Source organism: Lissotriton helveticus, chromosome 9 (genome assembly GCF_964261635.1).
Source record: "Lissotriton helveticus chromosome 9, aLisHel1.1, whole genome shotgun sequence".
Lineage (NCBI taxonomy): Eukaryota > Metazoa > Chordata > Amphibia > Caudata > Salamandridae > Lissotriton > Lissotriton helveticus.
In genome coordinates, this window is record NC_136070.1 from 706,568,007 (window position 1) to 706,588,334 (window position 20,328).

Sequence of the window (20,328 nt, forward strand, 5' to 3'; positions counted from 1 at the left end):
TTGAACCAAGAGGCCTTCTTGTTGCCAGGTTTGCTTTGACGTTTTTTCAGTGGCGCTAAGGTGTCGGCGGTGTTGGATAACCATAGAGTGAAGTTGGTGGCGGCTAGGTTTGGATCCGAGGAGTGGGCTGGGGTGTTTAGAAGGAGCGATGAGGAGATCTGGTCGATGGTAATTTTGTTCCAGTTTCTTTGTAGAGTTGGTTGGAGGATGTTGGTGGGTTTGGGCTTGTTGTAGGTGAAGTGAACGCAGCTGTGGTCAGTCCAGAGGAGATCCGTAGTGTGGCTGAAGGAGACATGATTGCTGGAGGTGAAAATGGAGTCGAGTGTGTGACCTGCGATGTGGGTGGGGGAAGTGACAAGTTGTTTAAGTCCGAGGTTGGCGAGGTTGTCCAGGAGGGTGGTGGTGTTGCGGTGGTTGATCTTTTCAAGGTGAAAGTTGAGGTCTCCCAGGAGGATGTATTCTTTGGAGGGGAGTGCGTGTGGAGTGATGAAATCCGTGATGTCTTCACTGAATTTTGCGCGGGGTCCTGGTGGTCTGTAGAGGAGGGTGCCTCTGAGTGTGGTTTTGGGGTCGATGTGGATCTGGAAGTGAAGATGTTCGGAGTTGGCGAGGTTGGCGTCAGAGCTGGTTGAGATGCGGATTGATTTCTTATGTACGATAGCGATTCCTCCTCCTGTGTGGCTGGTACGGTCTTTGCGAGTGATCTTATAGTTTTCAGGGATGGCAATGGTGATGTCTGGTGCGGAGGAAGCGTTCATCCATGTTTCCGTTAGGAAGGCGATGTCTGGAGAAATGGTGTCTAGTAGATTCCATAGGTCAATGGCGTGTCTGTGGACCGAGCGGGTGTTGAGAAGGATGCATTGTAGGTGGTTGGGGTCGGGAGTCAGTGGTGTGGTCGTAGCGGAGATGTTGTCGGTGCCGCTGAATTTGCAGGAGTAGCAGGAGAAAGGTCCATGGGTTTGTCCAGGAGCGGCTTGGACGCAGTTGGTGGAGCGGCCGGGGTTGAGGGCTAGGAGGGTGGTGGCATCGTAGGTAATGCGGGCGGGCTGAGCAGAGCGAGGGCCAGGGGGTATGGTGCTGGGCGCGGTCCAGGCGCGGACGGGCGTAGACGGGCTTACCTTTGGCGCACCTTCGGCGCGAATTGGGCGCGGTCGCTGCGCGTAGACGCTGCGCGCGGGAACTACTGTCATATATGGGTGGTGGAGGGGGCGGGGGCAAGGCAGGGTCAGCTGGGTGGCGGGCGCGGGGTGGAGCTACGGTCAGGGAAACAACAAACAACAAAATGGCTGCAACTACGGGGAAATCGAAAGTAGCCTGGGGATGATTAGAAGGCACAATCGGGCACAAAGTGAAGCGCAATCTGTAAACAAAGCGCAGGCTTGGCGGAACAGCCCAAACAATTCACAGCGCACAGTGCATACAATTCAATCAACAAGTACAATGAGCTAAGCAGGCAGCGGCAGTGAAGCAGAGCAAAAGGTCGCGCTGGGGTGTGCTTGTAAAGCGCTACGATACCACAGAGTCAGAGCGTCGAGGAACAGCTTGTGAGTCACAGAGTCAGAGCGCTACGATACCCCAGAGTCAGAGCGCCTTGCGAGGGTGGGGGAGCGACCTCTTCCGACCAGGTCAGGAGAGTCACTATATATTATGCGAATAGCAGAGGGGAGGAAGGACATCCCTACCTACTTCCCCTGCCTATTGGAAATGCCTCAGACTCTTCTCCCATTATCTGCAGGTTTGCTGTAGTGTTTATTTTCAAAACCTGTATAGCTCTGATAAACAAAACTCCTAGGCCATTAGATTCCAGAATCCTCCACAGATAACTCCATGACACCCTATCAAAGGCCTTCTCGGCATCCAAGAAGGCTACCCCCATAGGTTTCATAAGAGCCTCAGAGGCATCAAAAAGTGAAATTACATGCCTAACATGATCGGCCGTACCCCTCCCCTGGATAAAACCATGTTGCCAGACTGATACCAGGTGGTGCATTACTTTATTAAGTTGGGTGACAACAATCTTAGAATTTAACTTGGTGTCACTATTTAAAAGTGTTATGGGCCTGTAGGAGCCCAGATTGATAGGGTCTTTGCCTTTCTTTGAAAAGATAGTAATGTAGGCGGTGCCTCATGAATCCAGTGGTGTGGCCCGTTCCTAACCTCCTTAAGTAGTCCCATAATTTTCTGACAGGTCTCACTTAAAAAGGTATTTATAGAATTAAAGTGGTATGCGGTCAGTACCTGTGGCTTTACCCGATGGGAGGGCTTGAAGAGCCAAATGAATCTCTTCCTGGGACCCCCTCACATTCTGAGCGAATTCATGCAGTTAATCATGCATATAAAAAAACCCGTACAGGTGAAGCTGTAAATAATTCCTCATAAAACTCGCTGAAAGCCTCCCTAATAAGCGCTGGATCTGATACTACTTCTCTCCTGACCTGCTTTATATGCCCTGCTGCCACCTGTTGCCTGGCCCTAACTGCTAGTAGTCGGCCAACTTTCTCGCTGTATTCATAGCATTGCTGCCTCTTGGCAAGATACCTGCCCGCCGTCTTCGTGGCGTTGAAATCGTTGCGAGATGCTTTAGTGACCACGATTAAATCTATAACTGAAAAAAAATCGCCTCCATTATTTACTGTGCTGATTACTTCTGTCTCAAGAAGAGCTAGTCTTTAATAAAAACTTTGAATTTGTCCTGCGCCTTTTTTTTGGTTGCTCAAGCTAAATCGCAGAGTCTCACCTCTTACTGATGCTTTAAAAGCATCCCAGATCATGCTTAGGGGGCACTTAAAAAACTCCCTAATCCAACCCTTCATATAATTAACATACTCTTGGTCAGAAAGAAGTGCTCTTTCAAAAGTCCACCTATTATGCTCCCTTCTTAATTCAACAAGGAAAAATTCAAAGACTAGTGGATTATGATCAGACATCACTCTGGGAAATAACTCCACACTGGCTACCTTAAGGAAGGATGGTGATGTTAAAAAATTATCGAGCCTGGCAAACTTGCGGTGGGGAGCAAAGTAATAAGTGTATCCTGACTCATTACCCATCAGGCTAGGACACACATCCACCAGGCCGATATCCCGTAAAAGGTTTTTCATTGCCCTGGAAGATTGAGGTTTACGCCCCTTATTTATTTATTTTTCAGAGTTTTATTTAGTGCGAACTTGACCTGAATCGGGTATCAGAGTGCTTTACATAGCACCAGTTGCATTACATGAGGACACATTCATTTTTTGTTAGGCAGGAGAGATTAAGTGATTTGCCCAGAATCACAGGATGTTCAGAGTCATTGCAGAGACTCTAACCCAGTTGCCTAGATTCTAGGTTGACCGCCCTAGCCGTTAGGCCAACTCCTCTCCCCACTTGATACCCCGTCCCCCTCTGAAGCTCCTCTGGATCCATTGATATTTAAGTCCCCACAGATTTAATATGGTGCCGGCCAGGAGGGTAGCTCAATTGCTAGAAAGTTCAGTTAACCAGGGTTGTCTAATATCGGGGCACATACTGAGCATAAAGTAAATGTGCCTGTCCCTCCTCTACATTCCAGTATTATCCATCTACTATTCTTGTCCACTGCCTTTCTCACACATATAATGGCACTACCTTTCATAAAAATGCCACCCCCTTAGTCCTCAGGTCTTGAGTTGTAAAGACGACTACCTTAAAGCCTAAAGAAGCAAATACATTATAATCATTTCAGGCTATGTGAGTCTCTTGAAGACATAGCAGATCTGCTTGTAGAAATTTAAGATCATCTTGGATCCTTCTCCTTTTAGCCCCATCATTTAAACCACAGATATTTATAGTGGCAATGCGTATCTTAGGCATGGTACAGTAAGTCATCTTTTCTGGCCATGTTTCCTTTCCTCATGTTAACATAGGCCCTATAATGTCTACAAAAGTTCTCTGTTCAACTCTTATACAAACATTGCTCTCCAACTTTTAATTTTTCCCAAAAATCGAATAATAAAACAAAAACATTCTTTAGCTGCATTTTGCATTCCGATTTATTATCACATAACCCCAAAACCCAGAACCCCTGCAACCCTCTCTGACCCACCCTCCCTCTTCCCTCCCCTACCCTTGAAAGCAGCCAGACCCACCAGGTCTGTGTGATAGAGGAAGCAAGAAACACTGTGGCACCTCCACCCCAAACCCCCCTATACACCTGGTCAAACTGCAATTTCATGCAGGTTATCCATCCAATAACAGAAAGACAGAAAAGGAAGGCCCCCAGAAAACATATCTCTCCAGTTTATAGAGACTCAAAACAGCAGAGAAAGGATCAAAAACTAGAAAAATAGGAAAAAAGATTTATGGTATATTTTAAAGTGTACCATCTGTATAGCAAAAGTAGCTATCTTGTGTAATTTTCATCCGGGCCCACTTAACCAGCTATTTACACACTTCTCTTCTCCATCTGTGTCTGTTCCAGATACTCTCTGGTCTGTATTTCAGAGGTAAAGAATTTCACGGACCCTCTCACAATTGTTTTTAGCCTATACGGGCCAGCAAAAAAGTCTCAAAGCCAGCATCTTGGTAAGGTTTAATTAACTGCCGTAATCGCCATCTGCGCTCAACAGTTATATAGCAGAAGTCAGGGCGAACAAAAAAAGAAGCACCCTTATAATGCCTTCTGGCCCCAGGACGAGCTTTCTCGAAAATAGTCTGTCTTACCGAGAAATTACCAAAAAAGGCCAGGATGTCCCTCGGCTGGTCTAAGTCTCGGCTAGGCATTTTATGACGGATGAATAGAAACCTGTGAACCCTCTGTATTTCCTGGTCCCAGTCACACCCCGCAAGCTCGGGGAAGGCTTCTTTAAGAAGGTCCAGAAGGAAAAAAAAATGTCATCCCCTTCCAGGCCTCCTTTAATCCCAAGAAATCTGAGATTATTTCTTCTCTGTTGGTTTTTCAAGTCCTCCAGTTACCACATGACATCTGTCAGTTGAGTTTCATGATATTTTGCTTGCTCTCTCACAGCGACCAAATCCTTTTCAACAACCGATGTTCTCTCTTCCATGATGTCCAGTTGTTCACCGATTTCTACACAGGTTTGCCCAACTTTCCGTACTGCTCCTTCCAATTTCATTGTGGCCTGTCTTGCTTCCTTTCCATCAGCCCTGGTCTCTGTATGATGCTCCTTAATTGACTCCAGGATCAGACTCAAGGCCAGATTTATATTGGTTGCTACCTCGCCTTGCTGTTTAATTATAGAATTCCCAGCGAGGGCAGGTGCTGAGTCCGTAGGTCCCATACTCCTCGTGTGAGAATAATCCCATTTCTAACCAGAGCCAGAGATACGTTTTCCCTTCTTTTTTCGTGACTCCATGTGGCCCTTAGATCCTTTGAGCACCCATGAAATTGTTGGTGCTTAAGGGCAGTCTCTGGTGCTTCCAATGTGCTAGAGCCTGAAGTAGAGGCACTGTCCTCTGTTTTGCTGCGTCCTAAATCAGAGTCGGAAGCTCCTGACTGTGAGTCCTCGGTAAGGGAGAATAATTTATCCGTCGCATCAGATATGATGTCGGCCGTCAATAACCCGTCTAGGTCAGTGCCATGGGATACCCCCCAAGTGGACCATCAGCATAGAGTTGGATGTCTGACAATGTACCATGTTCATTCCTGGTGCCTTCCTGAGTCATCTTTCTCAGATCACATTCTGTGCTAGCAGAGGCCCCCTGTTCCCCCATCGTTACTGTTAGTGGCATGCTTGATGCATCAAGCAAAGATATGTCATTATCTGCCGCTTTGTGTGGTGTTTCATTTTCCTCCCGGTCCTCCTTGTGCTCCACAGTATTGCCACTCGTGCCTTCAATGAGATTTATTTTGGATGTCTTGGAGCCTGCTTCATATGGGGATTCAGAATGACTTTGACTCCCTGGACCATCCCTAATTTTGAAAAATCCATGATGGCAGGTTAGGGTGAAGCTGAAGTGGTGATTGTATTGCCCCATCAAAGATTGCCCCTGAATCTTCCACATTCTTAGGTACACACTTTTTCTTACCCCCGACCTACCCTCTTTCCGTGAGATTCCTCTGCTCCCCTGCCCCCATACTGTCCTGCTGTTTCTTTGGAATACGCGCCTCATTGGGCTTACCTGCATTAGTCTCAGGATTCACCGGTGAAGACTCCTGACTTGACCCCTGTGGCTGGGTTGACTTCCATTTGACTTGCCTCGCTGTTTTTGGAGGTATTCTTCCAGTTTCAGATGCAATAATCCTGTAGGTTACAGCCGCTCGTGTCCTCCGGGCAAGTTCAGCGCAGACAGCCGTAGCGAGACCCGCCCATGCATGCAGAGTACAGTGAAGTGATCAAATGAGTCTCACGGTTGAGACGCTTCTCACGCCGGTGTTGCTCCACCTCTGACCCACCGCTGTCACTGAGCAGCACAACCTTGGTGCCTCCCGCGCCAACAGGCTGATAGATGCCTCAGCCCAAGAACAAAAAGATCCAGAAAGCGAGGGGGCTCTGATGCGCCTCAGGGAGCACCACTCATCCATATCAGCGTCCCGCAGGTAAGCCACCCAATGGGGTGCTATGGGGTGTTTCAGGAGGTCAAGGGTAAAAGCTCCGCCACGGTGCTCTACGCCCTCGCCATCTTGCTTTCAGCCCCACAAGGAATTTGCAAAAAAAAACTACTGTCCTACTAACCACAGCTTTCTTAGGGCCAGTTACCCCGCCCCTGCTGAAATTAACAACTGCCAAGGAATGATCAGTCCTGACATTGTTAGCATTGGTCACTTGGTACATCTCACCAATTAGGATCTGGTCAGGGGCCACAAGATCTTTTGTCACCATAGTGACACTTGCACCTGTGTCCCTGTATGCCATGGCCTCCTTACCATTAATCAAAGGCTTTTGCCTGTATTTGTCCTGGTTACTGGGACTGACAATTAGGGTGGCAATATCCATGCCACCATTACAGACAAGCACAGCCTGAGTTGGAGTTATGACTAAGCCAGAATCCATACCAGAGCCCAAGGTTAACCCTACTAATCCCTTATTCCCTGTACCACCACTTGAAACTGTATTGGGGGAACAGTTGCCTTAGGGGCAGTGGTGGTTGGAATTGAATCCTTGGCCTTTGGACAATTTGCATCTTTTGTCCAATGGGTCTTTTCTTTACTTAGGTAACACCAGGGTTTCTTTTAGCCTTTTCCATTGTTGGACTGTGACTCCCCTCCAGATGCAGGTTTTTGGGGCCCTGATGAAGACTTTTGATCTTTACCCTTGTCGCCACCTGTATCTGACATTTTTGCATCTTGCTTCTTTTGGTCACCACCAGTGTTTTGATTTTTCTGCTTCACCATGGTTCTGACCCACTTATCTGCCTTCTTTCCCAATTCTTGGCGAGAAGTCAGATCGACTCAACCAGGTATTGATGCAACAAGTGATTTTGGTAATTATTAAGGATCTGCTCCCTGATAATCAAGTTGTATAATCCTGTAAAATCATTCATTTTTCTGCCAAGCAACCAGCACTCCAGAGCCTTAATGGCACTGTCCACAAAGTCCACCCAGTCCTGATTCTGTGTCTTCTGGGTGTATCTGAACTTAATCCTGTACTTGTGCTGCCCGGGTCAAGAATGCTGGTATTGGGAAGACCAGAGAACCCACAAAACTTGCTTCAGATTGGTGGAATCATACCTCCCACACCAGTTACCGGTGTGGAGGTATAATTCCAAGGTGTTTGATACCAAACACGGCATGCTTTGTGGCAGCCATTTTCGAGATAGCATTTTACGTGAACATATAATGCACCTCTACCTATATGTCTGGCTGTGTCACCGCCAGCCCTGGAGAATGGACTCCGAAGGCTGCAGAGGGGCTCTGCTCATGCAGTGGCACCTTCTCACGTAAAACCCAGCACCCTGGCTTCAGGATTGTCAAGGCCTGCTAGAGGGGTGGCTAGTGCCCTATAGATATTGTAAACCTTTATATGAAGTAAGTGTTGCTTGCACCCTCTTACACAGGCCACAATGGCAGGCCTGTAGTTCCATTTTACCTGTCCTCTCATGGGTGGCATATAACATGCTTCAGCCCATGGAAGGCCTCTGGGTAGCTATGCCCTGGATACATGTGTACCATGTACTAGGGACTGACAAGGGTACCCCAGTATCCAATCTGGAGTGTATTTAAGTACATGCATAACATTTGTAAGGATAAAGCAGATAGACGGGGGTCCTGATTAGCAGGATCCCAGTCAGACTAGTCAAAACAGAGTAACACCAAGCACAAAGTGGGGGTAACTATAAGGAGCAGATCCTACTTTTCTACACAGTGGTCTAAGCTATTACATCTGTAACACCTCACCTGTTCTTTAGTTATTGATTTTCCACAATCATATCTTGAAACCCCTGGTTTCTCCAGTCAATCCCTACCCACGTTTACTTTACTTACTAACAAGGTATCTTGTGCATCTTCTTTCAACACAACCGCACATCTACTAGACATTTCTGCTTAGGGCTTCTTCCAAAAGTGCCTCACTGTTACCCCAAAGCCTTTATTGTGTTGCGTAGTTTTATGCATGCATAACTACCTGATCTCTAACTTACAATCTAATGCTAACGTTTGAAGTTCTGAAACGTAGTTATCGACTGCCTCAGATTTACCTTGTTTCCTTTGGAAAAATGTGAATCTCGTAATTCCAATACATACCTTGTGTGCAAAATAATTATCTAAGCGTAACAAGGCTAGATCATATCAATTTATGTCACCATAAATCACAGTTTTAGTGATTTGAATATACACTTTCAATCCTGCTGGCACTAACAAAATTTGCGCCATTTTCCAGTCTCATCCACTGCCACTATGTAGTTCATAAAATATGCCCTCCATTCCAGCCATTTAATAGAGGTTTCTGAACCAGCTGCGCAAAATGCTTGAGGTGGACTGATATTATAATTTTGGGTACTCATAGTGTATGGACTTGTCGAGTGTCCACAGTTCACTCAAGGACTAGTTCACTGTCTTGTCCTTCACCACACAAGAGGTACCCAGGCAGGCTGACATAAGGATGAATTAGGTCAAAATAGTCCCCCACAACAACATATAAAAGCAAAAAAAATAATGAAAATGAACCAACCAGATGAAGACAAAAAAATATAAAAATGTATAAAGTAAATACAGTTGAAACCAAATGTATTCCAGTTATCTTGAAATTCCTCGTTTCAAAATTCAGGTTATTAACTTCTCTGCCAAAATGCCGGTATACCGATGAGAAGATCGGAAATTTGATTTTAAAATAAACAAAATAGCTGCTTGCGATGTCACCCTGCGTGACCTCGCTTGATGACGTCACTTCCTGCATCTCGTCACAGCCGGATGCTGCGTCGTCCGACAACTCCAGAGAGCATTGCACAGACATTGCACTGGGCAGGGAGGCTGACTTGCTCCCATGCTGCGTGAGTGGTTTGCAAACCGCGAGGAGGTAACTGACCGCAATGGCACCAGGAGTCCGCGCGTGCCGAGTCGCCATCTTCAGGAATACACGCCTCCAATTCGACCGGCTCCCTCACAAGTAACTTGCGCTTCCCCAATTCCACATGAATGGCAGGCATGACATTTAAAGCTTACAGCTGCCTGTAGTATCTGATGTGAAAAACACAAAATTGAAAATTACTCCTTTAAATCCGCTGCAATCATGAATCCTCGCAGCTCTTCAGCGCTCGTCGCCAGTGTCAAAAAGGACACCGCACAGTCCTTGTAATAAAATAGCTTTATCGCCTGAAGAGCACAGAAGGACAAGTCCAGCATTCCTGTTGTCCTCCCTTCAATTGTCCCAACCCTTGCATGAACAGTTGAACACAAACATTCCAGGAATGCTTGTTAGTAAATTATTTCTGGTATCTAAGCAACACAACAGTACTGTGCTGCAGGACACACTTCTAAGGGCATCCAGCCTCATGAAGGAGGTTGTGAATGGTCAGACACTGTGGACAGTTATCAGAGGGTTATCTAATTCCAGACTTGTGGGCTGTCTCAAATCCACCACCCTGGTGGACGTACAACCTGTAAATATTTAGAGATTGCTGCAAGTATGGTCTCTGTGCCTTTGGATGGGTCAGCACCAAATTGACTCCTCTGAATGGCACTAAAAGATTTATGAGTGGCCGCTATGTTCCATGGGGCCTCTCAGCAACCTTTTTATTTTTGAGAAAAAGATTAATCCTGGGAGGGAATAGGGTCATTTTCTTCTATTCATGTCCTTCTGTTTTTTGTAAGGTCCAGAACGGAAGTAAAGTACATCAGAAAGCCAGACATAAACAGGATGAATGGCCTGCAGTACTTACACCGATGTCTCCAATTCTGTTGGGCTGTCAGTAAGATTTCCACTAACAGGGTCACCAGGGGCACTGCTGACCCAACATAACTGTCTACCATACTCTAATTGGAGGTAGGTGGGCAATCAGTATGGAGGGCTTGGAACTGCTCAACATTTATGGTGGAGTACTCTGTCCTTAAAATCTAGATGGGGCCATTTACTCACTATTAAGGGGCCGATAACGATGTAATTGGAAAGGCTCCGAATGGTATTCGGTATTGCAGAATCCGATTCAGAACCCTTGTTTCTGAACAAATCGTACACATTTCCCAATTACTGATTAGGATGCCCGGAAACCGTTCGGACAGTCCAAATCAGTTCCGAAAGGCATTCAGACAGCCTGAGTCTTTTGGAGCCGATTCGTACAGCTCTATGGACATGGTTTCCGGATGAGCGATTACGATGACCGATTCGGAGAGCCATTCCGATTCCATCTGCTCGACACGAAACGGCTGTCGGCATCTGTCTTTGGGGGCCCGTTGCTGGCCCTCCTTCACCTGGAGGCATACGAATGGGGTCTGTAGGAGTACCCAAGGGACACCTCTTCCCAACCATGCCCAATGTGGCAGGCACCCTGGGGTGCTCACCACAGGGTGCAAGGTTTTCCCCACCCGCCCCTTTTTTCAATGAGAGCCAGTGTTCTCATTCGGAATACTGGCTCCCATTGAAGTCAATGGGAATCCGACTGAACAATAATTGGAAGCATCATAATCAGTCTGCTGGACTGGCAGAATTGCATTTGTTCTGAAACAATTCTGAAACCGATTCGGTCAGAAGAGTTCCCTAATGAGATCGTAATCCACCCCTTAGTGTTAGCCACAAGTTTCCCAGACAAGACTTGAGGGATCTGATTAGGAGTATACAAGCTATTTTTCGAATCTGATAAATAAATATACTATAGCGTAGGTTATTTATTGGGTGCGATAAGTAACACTTATTACAAGTTTGTGAGGAAAAACATCCGCAAGGTACAGTAAATACTGTATGCTTTTCCCCTGTTACATCTCCACTAGTTTGACTTGCTGAATTTAATGAAGGTTGAGGGAATTAATTAATCCAATAATTATTGGATAGGGAAATACCTTGCAACTCGTAATTCTGACCAGTGCATACACAGGGGGTTATGCACGGGTCAGAATAGACCTAACGACTCATGATCAGGCCCTATTCATCCCGGTTCTTCTGGAGTAAAGTCTCTGCAACATTGGTTGGCTGCATTAGTGGAAGACTGACATTGCAGTGTTTGGAGAGAAAGGCATATTCAGTGACCTCAGCTGAAAATGGTGTGGGGAATTACTACTGCAATCTCAATTAAGATGATAGAGGCCTTGGGGACGAAGCCTGAGTAGGCAAAACATTGGAGACAACAAGACTCTACCTGGGAGAAAGCAAAAGGGTGAGCATCCATTTAAAAGGGTCTGGGTGGATTGTCTTTTCGATCTTTGAGCCAATACAGTGAGGGGAGGAATCCCTTCTTGCAATTCCTGTCCTCCAATCCCTTATAACCCTTTTCAGTAATGGGCGGAGTTACACCAGGGTAAAATCTATATAAACTGATCGTCTCCACACAATAGGGTGGAAGAGCCAGGGGAAGACGAGATTCTTTGATTCATGGCTGTATGATGGAACAACGCATGACTGAACCATGCAGTCTTAACCATGAACGTGTCTTTACTACGCATGCCTTTACCACGCATGCCTTTACCACACAATTTTGTGGTAAAGGATTGATTGGTGAAGGGACATGTGTGCTAAAGATCATACCCCTGCCCCTAGCCCTGAAAACTGTCCCTTTACCCCACGCCGCCCTGAGCCCTAAAAATAAACCCCATGCACTAAAAACGACCCTGTCCCCAGTCCACCCACCCTGAGCCCTAAAAACTGTCCCCTACATCCATAAAGAACCCCAACTGCGACCCAGCCCACCCCGCCCTGAGGCTTAGGCTTAAAACTGCCCACAGGCCTTAAATCTTTTCATTTTCCCCTATCCGCCCTGAGCCCTAAAAACTGTCCCTCCACCCTAAAAATACCCCGACCCGAGCCCCCCACCCTGAGCCCCAAAAACTGACCCCATCTCCTGTAAACTACCTCGACCCAGCCCCCTCTCACTGAGGCCTAAAACTGCCCCCAGACCTGAAACGAAATCCGCCGCTAACACTTCAGCATTTCTGCAGCAGAGTGATATTTCCACATAAAAATAAATAGGAAAGTGTAAATTACATATTCTCAACTCCACATCTTCTTACCTTGCTGATATGTTGGTAGATGCTACTGTGCAGAACAGGTTGATATAAAAAAACAATATTTTGGTATACCACCTCCAAAGCTATACTTATTAGCATGGCAGAGCAACTCCTCTTCAGTGGCTTATGAAGTTATCTTTTTGTTAGGCTTCTGCATCTGTGTGGGTACACTTGAGGCACTCTATAATTTTTGCTGATGTTTGAATGTAGAGCCCTAGGCTAGGGTGGTCCTATAGTGGATCCCCTGCCCCCCATACTGTTTAGGGTGGTCATGCTATCTATACCAAGTTTTAGTGAGACTGACTCTTAGTGGCACCTGATTATAATTCATTGATACAGACCTGACTGCATTTACCATAAAGGGGAGGCTGTCTACTGTGCAATACCCCATAATTGGGGTCCTTATTCCCACCCCCTTATGTTTTAGTGCTGTAATGACACTGTGTTTGGCATTGCTGTTTTAGTGTTTTGGTGTTTAGTTTAAGAAATCAAATTTTTTATGCTAAAAAGTGTGTGGGGGAGAAGGGAGGTTAGTATGTACTGTATAAATGTTGTCAGTAATAAATGGTGCTTTGATATGTTCACTTTGACTATACAATTTGATCCCTAATGTATGTGTGAGCTCTGCGATGCTGTCTTGCAGCCCAAGTTTCAGCAATTTCATCCCTCTGATGAGAGTCGTCCAGTCTGTCCGCAACGTCAAGAGGAAGAACAGTTACATGCTCATGGAGGGCTGGATGGTTCACTTCACCAGCAAAGATTCTATGGTTAGTTTTTCAGGTTCTTCTCGATGAGGAAATGTAAAAGGCTTTTTCAGATTCATTCAATCTGGTACACGTTCTGTCCCTTCAGGATGATATAAAACCTACATCTCAGGAAGGACTGTGTAAGTCACAAGATTTTATATTGATAAAATATATTTGTAGTCTGCAGGAATAGATGTCCTCTTCATTGATCCTCTTTTGGCCGGATTCAATAGCGCCTTTGAATTTTTCACTTTAGACCCATTTAAGCTCTGCAGCAGTTGCCCTTCCTAGAAACTGTGCTCTTACCGACTCCACTTTGCAGTTGTTTATTTCCTATACTCATAACACCACTGCATCACTTGTCTGACTTTTCCAACCAAACATGTTTTGTCCATTTTTTCTGCAGCGTAAGCGCCATTATTGGCAGCTGGACAGCAAATGTATCACGCTTTTCCACAATGAAACTGGAGGGAAATTCTATAAGGTAGGTCTCGCTCATAGCTTCCTCTCTTGAGCTCATTGTATCCAATATCAAAACACATGGAATTTAAAACTATCTAATCAGCTATACCATGGTGACAGGCCACTCTTGAGCACATTTTGAATTTTATGTTCGGTTTTTGGTGGTAGAAATGAAGTATTAACAAATTGAAAAAGTTGCACCATAAATTAGTTGAATGGTTGGGAGGCTGTGATTAGGAGGAGATGTTCAACAGCTTGGGTTTGTTGGTTTCCTTAGAAGGAGATTGATGATGTTTGAGGACCATTATAGTCTTTAGCGTTGTCTTAAAATTATTTAATAGGGATCCTGTTCAGTCATGAATTAAAGAAGAGAGTGTGTGCACACAGACTATAGTTAGAAGGAAAGTGTTTCAGTTGTTATAGTATGTGAGTTGCTCACCGCTGAGGCAGTTAATGCAGCGTTAATCAATGACGGGTATACACGCCTGATGAAGACATGGTATGAAACACTCACTTACCTGACCTATCTCTCAATTTACTAATTCATTGTTAGTATATTTCATAGCTTCACTTAGTTTTTAACAGAGCCAGATCAGGAACTGTAAGAACTTTAAGACTCACACTTCAATATTTTCATAGTATGTGAATCTGTGAAGCATTCAATGCTGGAGCATAGTTGCTTCTGATGTTTGGTAAAGAATTAGTAATGACTAAGCCAGGGGGCCACATTTGAGCTCAGGTAGTAATTTGCCATGTTCCTACTTTTCCACTCAGGGGTACATTTTTATTTATGCTTTGCTAGGCACTAGTGCACACAAGATAAACAGAGTCTCAAAAGCTGAACTTAAAATCAGTGTGCCTTTTATCTCCTTGACTTCACCTCAATTAACATATGTACAGTAGACTTCGGAGTGAGGGCCTCGCCGTGTATGTTAGATGTTGAAATATCTGCTGTGCTTATTTATGACATCTCACTGGCTCACTTTGCCACTGGATTCAAGCAAGCCGGGCTGAAGACGGCTGAAATGCCAGAAACCGGTCCTCGGAAGCTTGTTTCCAGTCCAGGGAAGGCATGGCTTGCCACTTCGGGCTGGACTGTTCCCATGAGGCACAGGGTCAGACTGATTTGCATATGGCCATGTCTGAACTGGGGTGGCAGAAATGGGCTTAAGAACGGTGATGGATTAAACCCAGATCTGTTGACTGGGTGTGAGTGTTTGATTGGTTCAGATGCTCCATCCATCACCACCCCCTTTTGTACCACTTTATTCATGACATCAGCATCATTTCCAGTACCTCTTGGACAGATTCTGCACACCTTTTTCTGTCACGTGTACCATTCTCCTGTAGGAGCTGCCATTGTCTAACATACTTGATATCCAAGCCTGGAAGGCATCGTCTTCAGCTCCGCCGACTGAGGGAGGAAGCCCCCACTGCTTCGAGCTACTCACCGATACCATGGTGTACTATGTAGGAGAGCGCTCCATCAACCCTGAGCCAGGCCAGCCTTGGTTGGGGACCGAAGCGGGAGAAGCTTGGGAAAAAGTGATCCGGCAAGCCCTGAGGCCAGGCATGAACGAATCCAGTGCGTCTCCACTGCCCGGCCTGGCTAAAGATGGTGGTAAGAAGGAAGACTATGACTCTTCAATATTCTGGGGTTCAACTCTAGTCTTTATGTTGGGAGGTATGCAAAATGTCTGTAACCCATTTACAGCCTGTGAGGTCTGAAGCTCCCTTGAAAATATAAAGATTAATATTAGGTTTTTAGAAATTATTTGATGGTACAATTACACCAATAATGTAAGTCCAAGGACGAATATTTGAGTTCCCGTCATTGCTTACAATTTACATTCGAGTCAATTGCCTTCAATGCTTGACTTTTCAGTTTTGTGATTTATTTCTTTACTTGAAGTTCTGTTCTCTTTTTCATCACACAGGCAGTGGATTAGGTCTGCAGACAAACATGGTGAGTTCTTTAAAAAATAAAATTTTTACCCCTAACTCCATGTAATGAGCTCTGTTTCTGCAGGTAGGCTATTTATATACCATGTACACCACAATTGAGCACACTTACTGTGGTGAACTCGAAGTCTTGGGTTGACTAAGCCGGTGTGATCAGTGTGCTTTTTTCACCTACTGTATTTATGTGCCCCTTTCCGCTACCCAAATTCATTGCCTTGTTCTTTTAGAATCATGGACTGTAGTAAGTGTCTCTTCCAAGGTAAAGTCCTTTTAGTGCCTGTTATGGCCTGTAATGGCTCAGCCTGTAGCAGCAATCATCTCACTGGAGGAGAAGCATTCAGTCTTAACTGACTTTGAACAAGAATGGGCTGAGGTCTGAAAGATGTCTGTATAGACCTTTATTCGAGAGCTGAAAGGCGATGCTGCCTAACTATCTCTGGTTTTGTCTGGATGTCAATACTCATAACCGGACTTCAGTGTACTCATTCCCCAGTACAATGCCTCAGCTTTACCCCGAAGCTAAGAAAACTTTAAATTACTCTATAAATTAAGGGGCTATCAGAACAGGGAGACTTACTTAAAAGAAATGGAGCACAACAATAAATGGGAAACCAAAATAGGATATCAAGAGACTATAAAATACATGGATAATGTGTTATTTAACAACTTATGTCTCATTTTGAGGGAGAAGCAGTCTTCTAATTTCAATTTGCAGGAAAACACTATTCCACTGAATTCCAATTTCCTTCGTACAAATTGAAAATCATTACTGTGTAAGATATATATTAAGGATAACGTCCGTATCTAAACTTGGCTCTCAAAGGCTGGAGCAGAATAACAAGTTAGAAACACAATAATACTAAGACCTAGGAAGTAGCTAGTATTTCAAGAGAGGACACAGCCTTGTCCAGTTCGCATTACAGCTGTTCAACAAGTGCTGCACTGTGTCCGACAGTAATGCATTTACATAAATTGACACTCACACATTACATATCCACACTACTAAACATACCATTTTAAGGAAATCCTCAGGCGTCATAAACAGACCCCTAGAGCATTGAATACCACAGTGTTTAGGTTCAAAGAAATAATGTGGCCTCCACCTCAATGTCAAATGTACAAAATCGTCATGGATTTCTGAAAGAAATGAGTGAATCAGAATCTTGGTTTTCTCCTTATGTATTTAAGGATTCTCGAAATTATTCACAGAACCATTTTGTAGGGTTGTTATAGTGTACCGTCTGTTCCATGAAAACAGAACACAATGGCGAATTAAACTATTCGATTAAAAGGAAAATTAAAGTACAAAAACAATACAAAATTTAAGTAGCGTGCTGTAATTTGAAATAATTTGCTACATGTCATAGTATAACATCGCAATAGTGCCATGTCATTATTTTAAATAAAGCTAAAAATCTCGAAAACTACATTAAGTCCTTTCAGGTGAGTCTAATCTCTGGACACAGTTGTCACTAGAAAGGCATAAGCTACTTATAATTGTTTGCCCTTTGTGCTTATTCTGTCTATGGAATGTGAACCACAAGGGTATTTCATGATGCATGTAACAAGATCCTAGAGACATTTTCCATAATCTCATATGGAAATTTCTTTGGCAGTTTAAAGATAATTGCTAGCTATGTCTTTAACAACATGGTGACATAAATAAGAAGAGGGTGCTGGTCTCCCATCAACATATGAGGACTCTTTTTCATGCTCCAGTTTCCCACCTGTCTCAAAAGCCATTCTTCAACCCTGCCATGGAGATTGCTCTGGCTGCTGCCTGATCACCCACCCTGAGGGCAGAACCCTACTCAGTCTCCTACTGGACAGCTCCCCTCTTTCCCCTGCATCTCTGTATTGATCTTCTGAATGATCTAGTTCACTCTCTTCCACATGTAAACTCTGAGGTGTCCCCTGCCAACCAGCTGTCCCATGGCTTCAGACTGGCAAATGGGGTATTTGCCCTCAGCTCTTGGCACATTGCCTATTCCACGTATATGAATCAGTGTAACCAGCACAGCAACAGTCTGGCTCAGTGTCCCCATCGCTTTCTCTGCAGCCAGTCTTTTTAGAAAATGTACCTTTAATCATCCAACTTTTTTGAGTAAGGGGTTCCCCTTTCCTCCTCTGACCTCTCTTCCACTTACCAGCCAGTCACAACATGCCACCTGTTTTGCTCTTCGATTTTGGGAGTGTGTGCCCTTGCCAGTCTGCTCCGTCAGACCTGTATTCTGCGGAGATCTATGTGTCTGGGGTGGTGCCCAGGCCCTATCTCGAGCAGCCCTCATGATCAGATACATTTAGAAGATTTTAGGGGCCCTGGGTCAAACGTATTTGGAGGCCCCTGTTTGAAAGAGTTTTGAATTTATGATACAAATTCATTTCTTTCAAGCCCTCTTTGGCCAGGTAACGCAGGTAGTGATGTGTGTTTTCAATATTGGAACACAGCAGCAGTTCACTAATATTACTGCAAATAATCTGTGTGACTCCCTAAACTTCTCATATGTGGAGTACTGTTTTATCTAAAATAAACTTTTTTAAGGATGTTGGCTGAAACATAAACACAGCCACGGTCGCCAGTGGGAGTACCTGCAGGGCGGTGACGTGGGGAGGAGGAGGGGCAAGGTGGGGGGTAGTAATGTATGAATTACGGAGTTTTACAGGTAAGTAAACATTTAAATAAATAAATCGAATTTCGTTGCGCGCACTGCATCGCATTTGGGGATACAGTGCACGCAACGAAATTCATTTTATTCATTTAAATGTTTACTTACCTGGGAAGGTCCGTAATCCATCCATTACTACCCCCCACCCTGCCCCTCCCCACGTCACCGCCCTGCAGGTACTCCCACCGCCGGCCGCAGCTGCATAAACACAATATTTCTCTGCAAAATGTCTGAAATAGACTCTCACACATCGCCCACATTATAAATAAATTAAAGGAAAACGGCATTTAAAACAATCTGTTTATAATTATTCAAGGTCATTAGGGCTCCTGTCTCCTCCTTCCCTTTCTGTAAAGCACTCCACTAGGAAAGTTTTCACACTAAGGGAAGGGTCTTCAATTAAACTCTCAGGGCATGGCCCTTTCTTGCTAGGGAACAACACACTCTTTGTAGCCATTTTATTAAGCCAGGTTGTGGTCTCTGCTCCCATTTTCTTCCCCCTGTGCTCCCCCCCCATGCTGAGGGCCCACAGGCTGAAAAAGACTCTGCAGGTGGTTCAGAGTTTGACAAAGACAGTACTTTTCTAATCAACAAACCATTGTTTAACCATTCCGGTAGTTAAAAATGTAGTACAGACACAAAAGGAGTTAGAGGTATCCCTTAAAACATTTTATATATACTCACATCATTCAAATAATTGCATACTTCCCTAATGTAATCAGGTGTGTTCAGATTAGCCAGATGACCCCCTTTTCTACGCTCTTGATGGCAATCTCAGGGTCTTTAGATATATTATCTGAAGCTACCCATTTATTTTGACACATTTGAATCAATTATCTGGAAATGTTTGTTTATTTTTTAGTTTGGTCTCAATCTTACGCATCACATTCAAATCCGTATGCCCCAATCACTCAAAAGTATTCTATTCAGAGAATGGACTTAAATTTAAATTTTAATTGCTGTCAGGTTTGTCTCAATAGCTAAACCTTGCATCAGCTCAGTTTTGGAGAATTCTGTACCTTTTGTTAAGAGAATCCAATAAGTTTATCTACCCCTCTGTTGGTGTAAAATGTTCAACACACTCTTTCATCAGTAGGGTGCCTTCAGGGCCCATACTTGCCTAGCACTACTGGTGTCTCATTTAGGCATCCCTTATTAAGATCTGACATCTATCCCATGAATGAGAGACTCTAATTTGGCTTACACACCATAACTATATTCCTTTCGGCCAAATAAAACTGATGTGTCAGAGAACCTCACCATGTATTTCTCCCCTTTGTAGATAATATGAACCCCAATAGGTATATTTTGGCATGGTGCGATCCCACTTTATACATTAGATTGTGAGTTTGTTAGTAATTTCCCCAAGTAATTTCAAAATCTCTTACACATCCACATTATATGTAGGACATCTGTAGTCATTAGTTTACGTTTCAGGCACATGTATTTATCCAAACATCTTATTTTTGTACCTCAAGTGTCAGGTATGTCCTATGGTTATACTTATATTGAATATATTTACTGCTTGCATTATGAGACCCTTTCTATGTAAAATAACCAAGCCTTTATCATTCTTGACCTGTAAGTTCTTATGTATGTCAGCGAACCACCTTTCCCTTAACAGGAAATGGCTGATTTTGACTATGCCTTGCAATGGTTCTCTATGTTAGTAATGCAAGTTTATATTTTGTTCAGTATTGAGAACACTGGCTGATGTACACACTTATGGCGTTCTATCATTTATGTGGATGGGTTTCTAGCTGCCCTATACTGGAGAAATTGGCCATCCATGTCCGAAAAACTTGTATAGATGTAATTGGATTGACAAAGTAGCTTATTCTTATCCATCTTTCCAATATAGTCCTGGTGTGAGGCGACCACCCCTGATTGACATCTGAAAGTGTCTACCTACAACAGGAAATGA

General features: G+C 44.4%; 1 protein-coding gene across 1 annotated transcript in view; it reads left to right on the forward strand.

The window, feature by feature from the left end:
* Positions 1-20,328, forward strand: part of LOC144781812 (serine/threonine-protein kinase D3-like) — a 690,012-nt gene that overhangs the window by 569,967 nt on the left and 99,717 nt on the right. The window contains exons 8-11 of the mRNA XM_078660826.1: positions 13,212-13,335; positions 13,721-13,798; positions 15,127-15,397; positions 15,714-15,742. Of these exons, the coding sequence (XP_078516952.1) occupies positions 13,212-13,335; positions 13,721-13,798; positions 15,127-15,397; positions 15,714-15,742 (502 nt within the window). The remainder of the gene's footprint in view (positions 1-13,211; positions 13,336-13,720; positions 13,799-15,126; positions 15,398-15,713; positions 15,743-20,328) is intronic.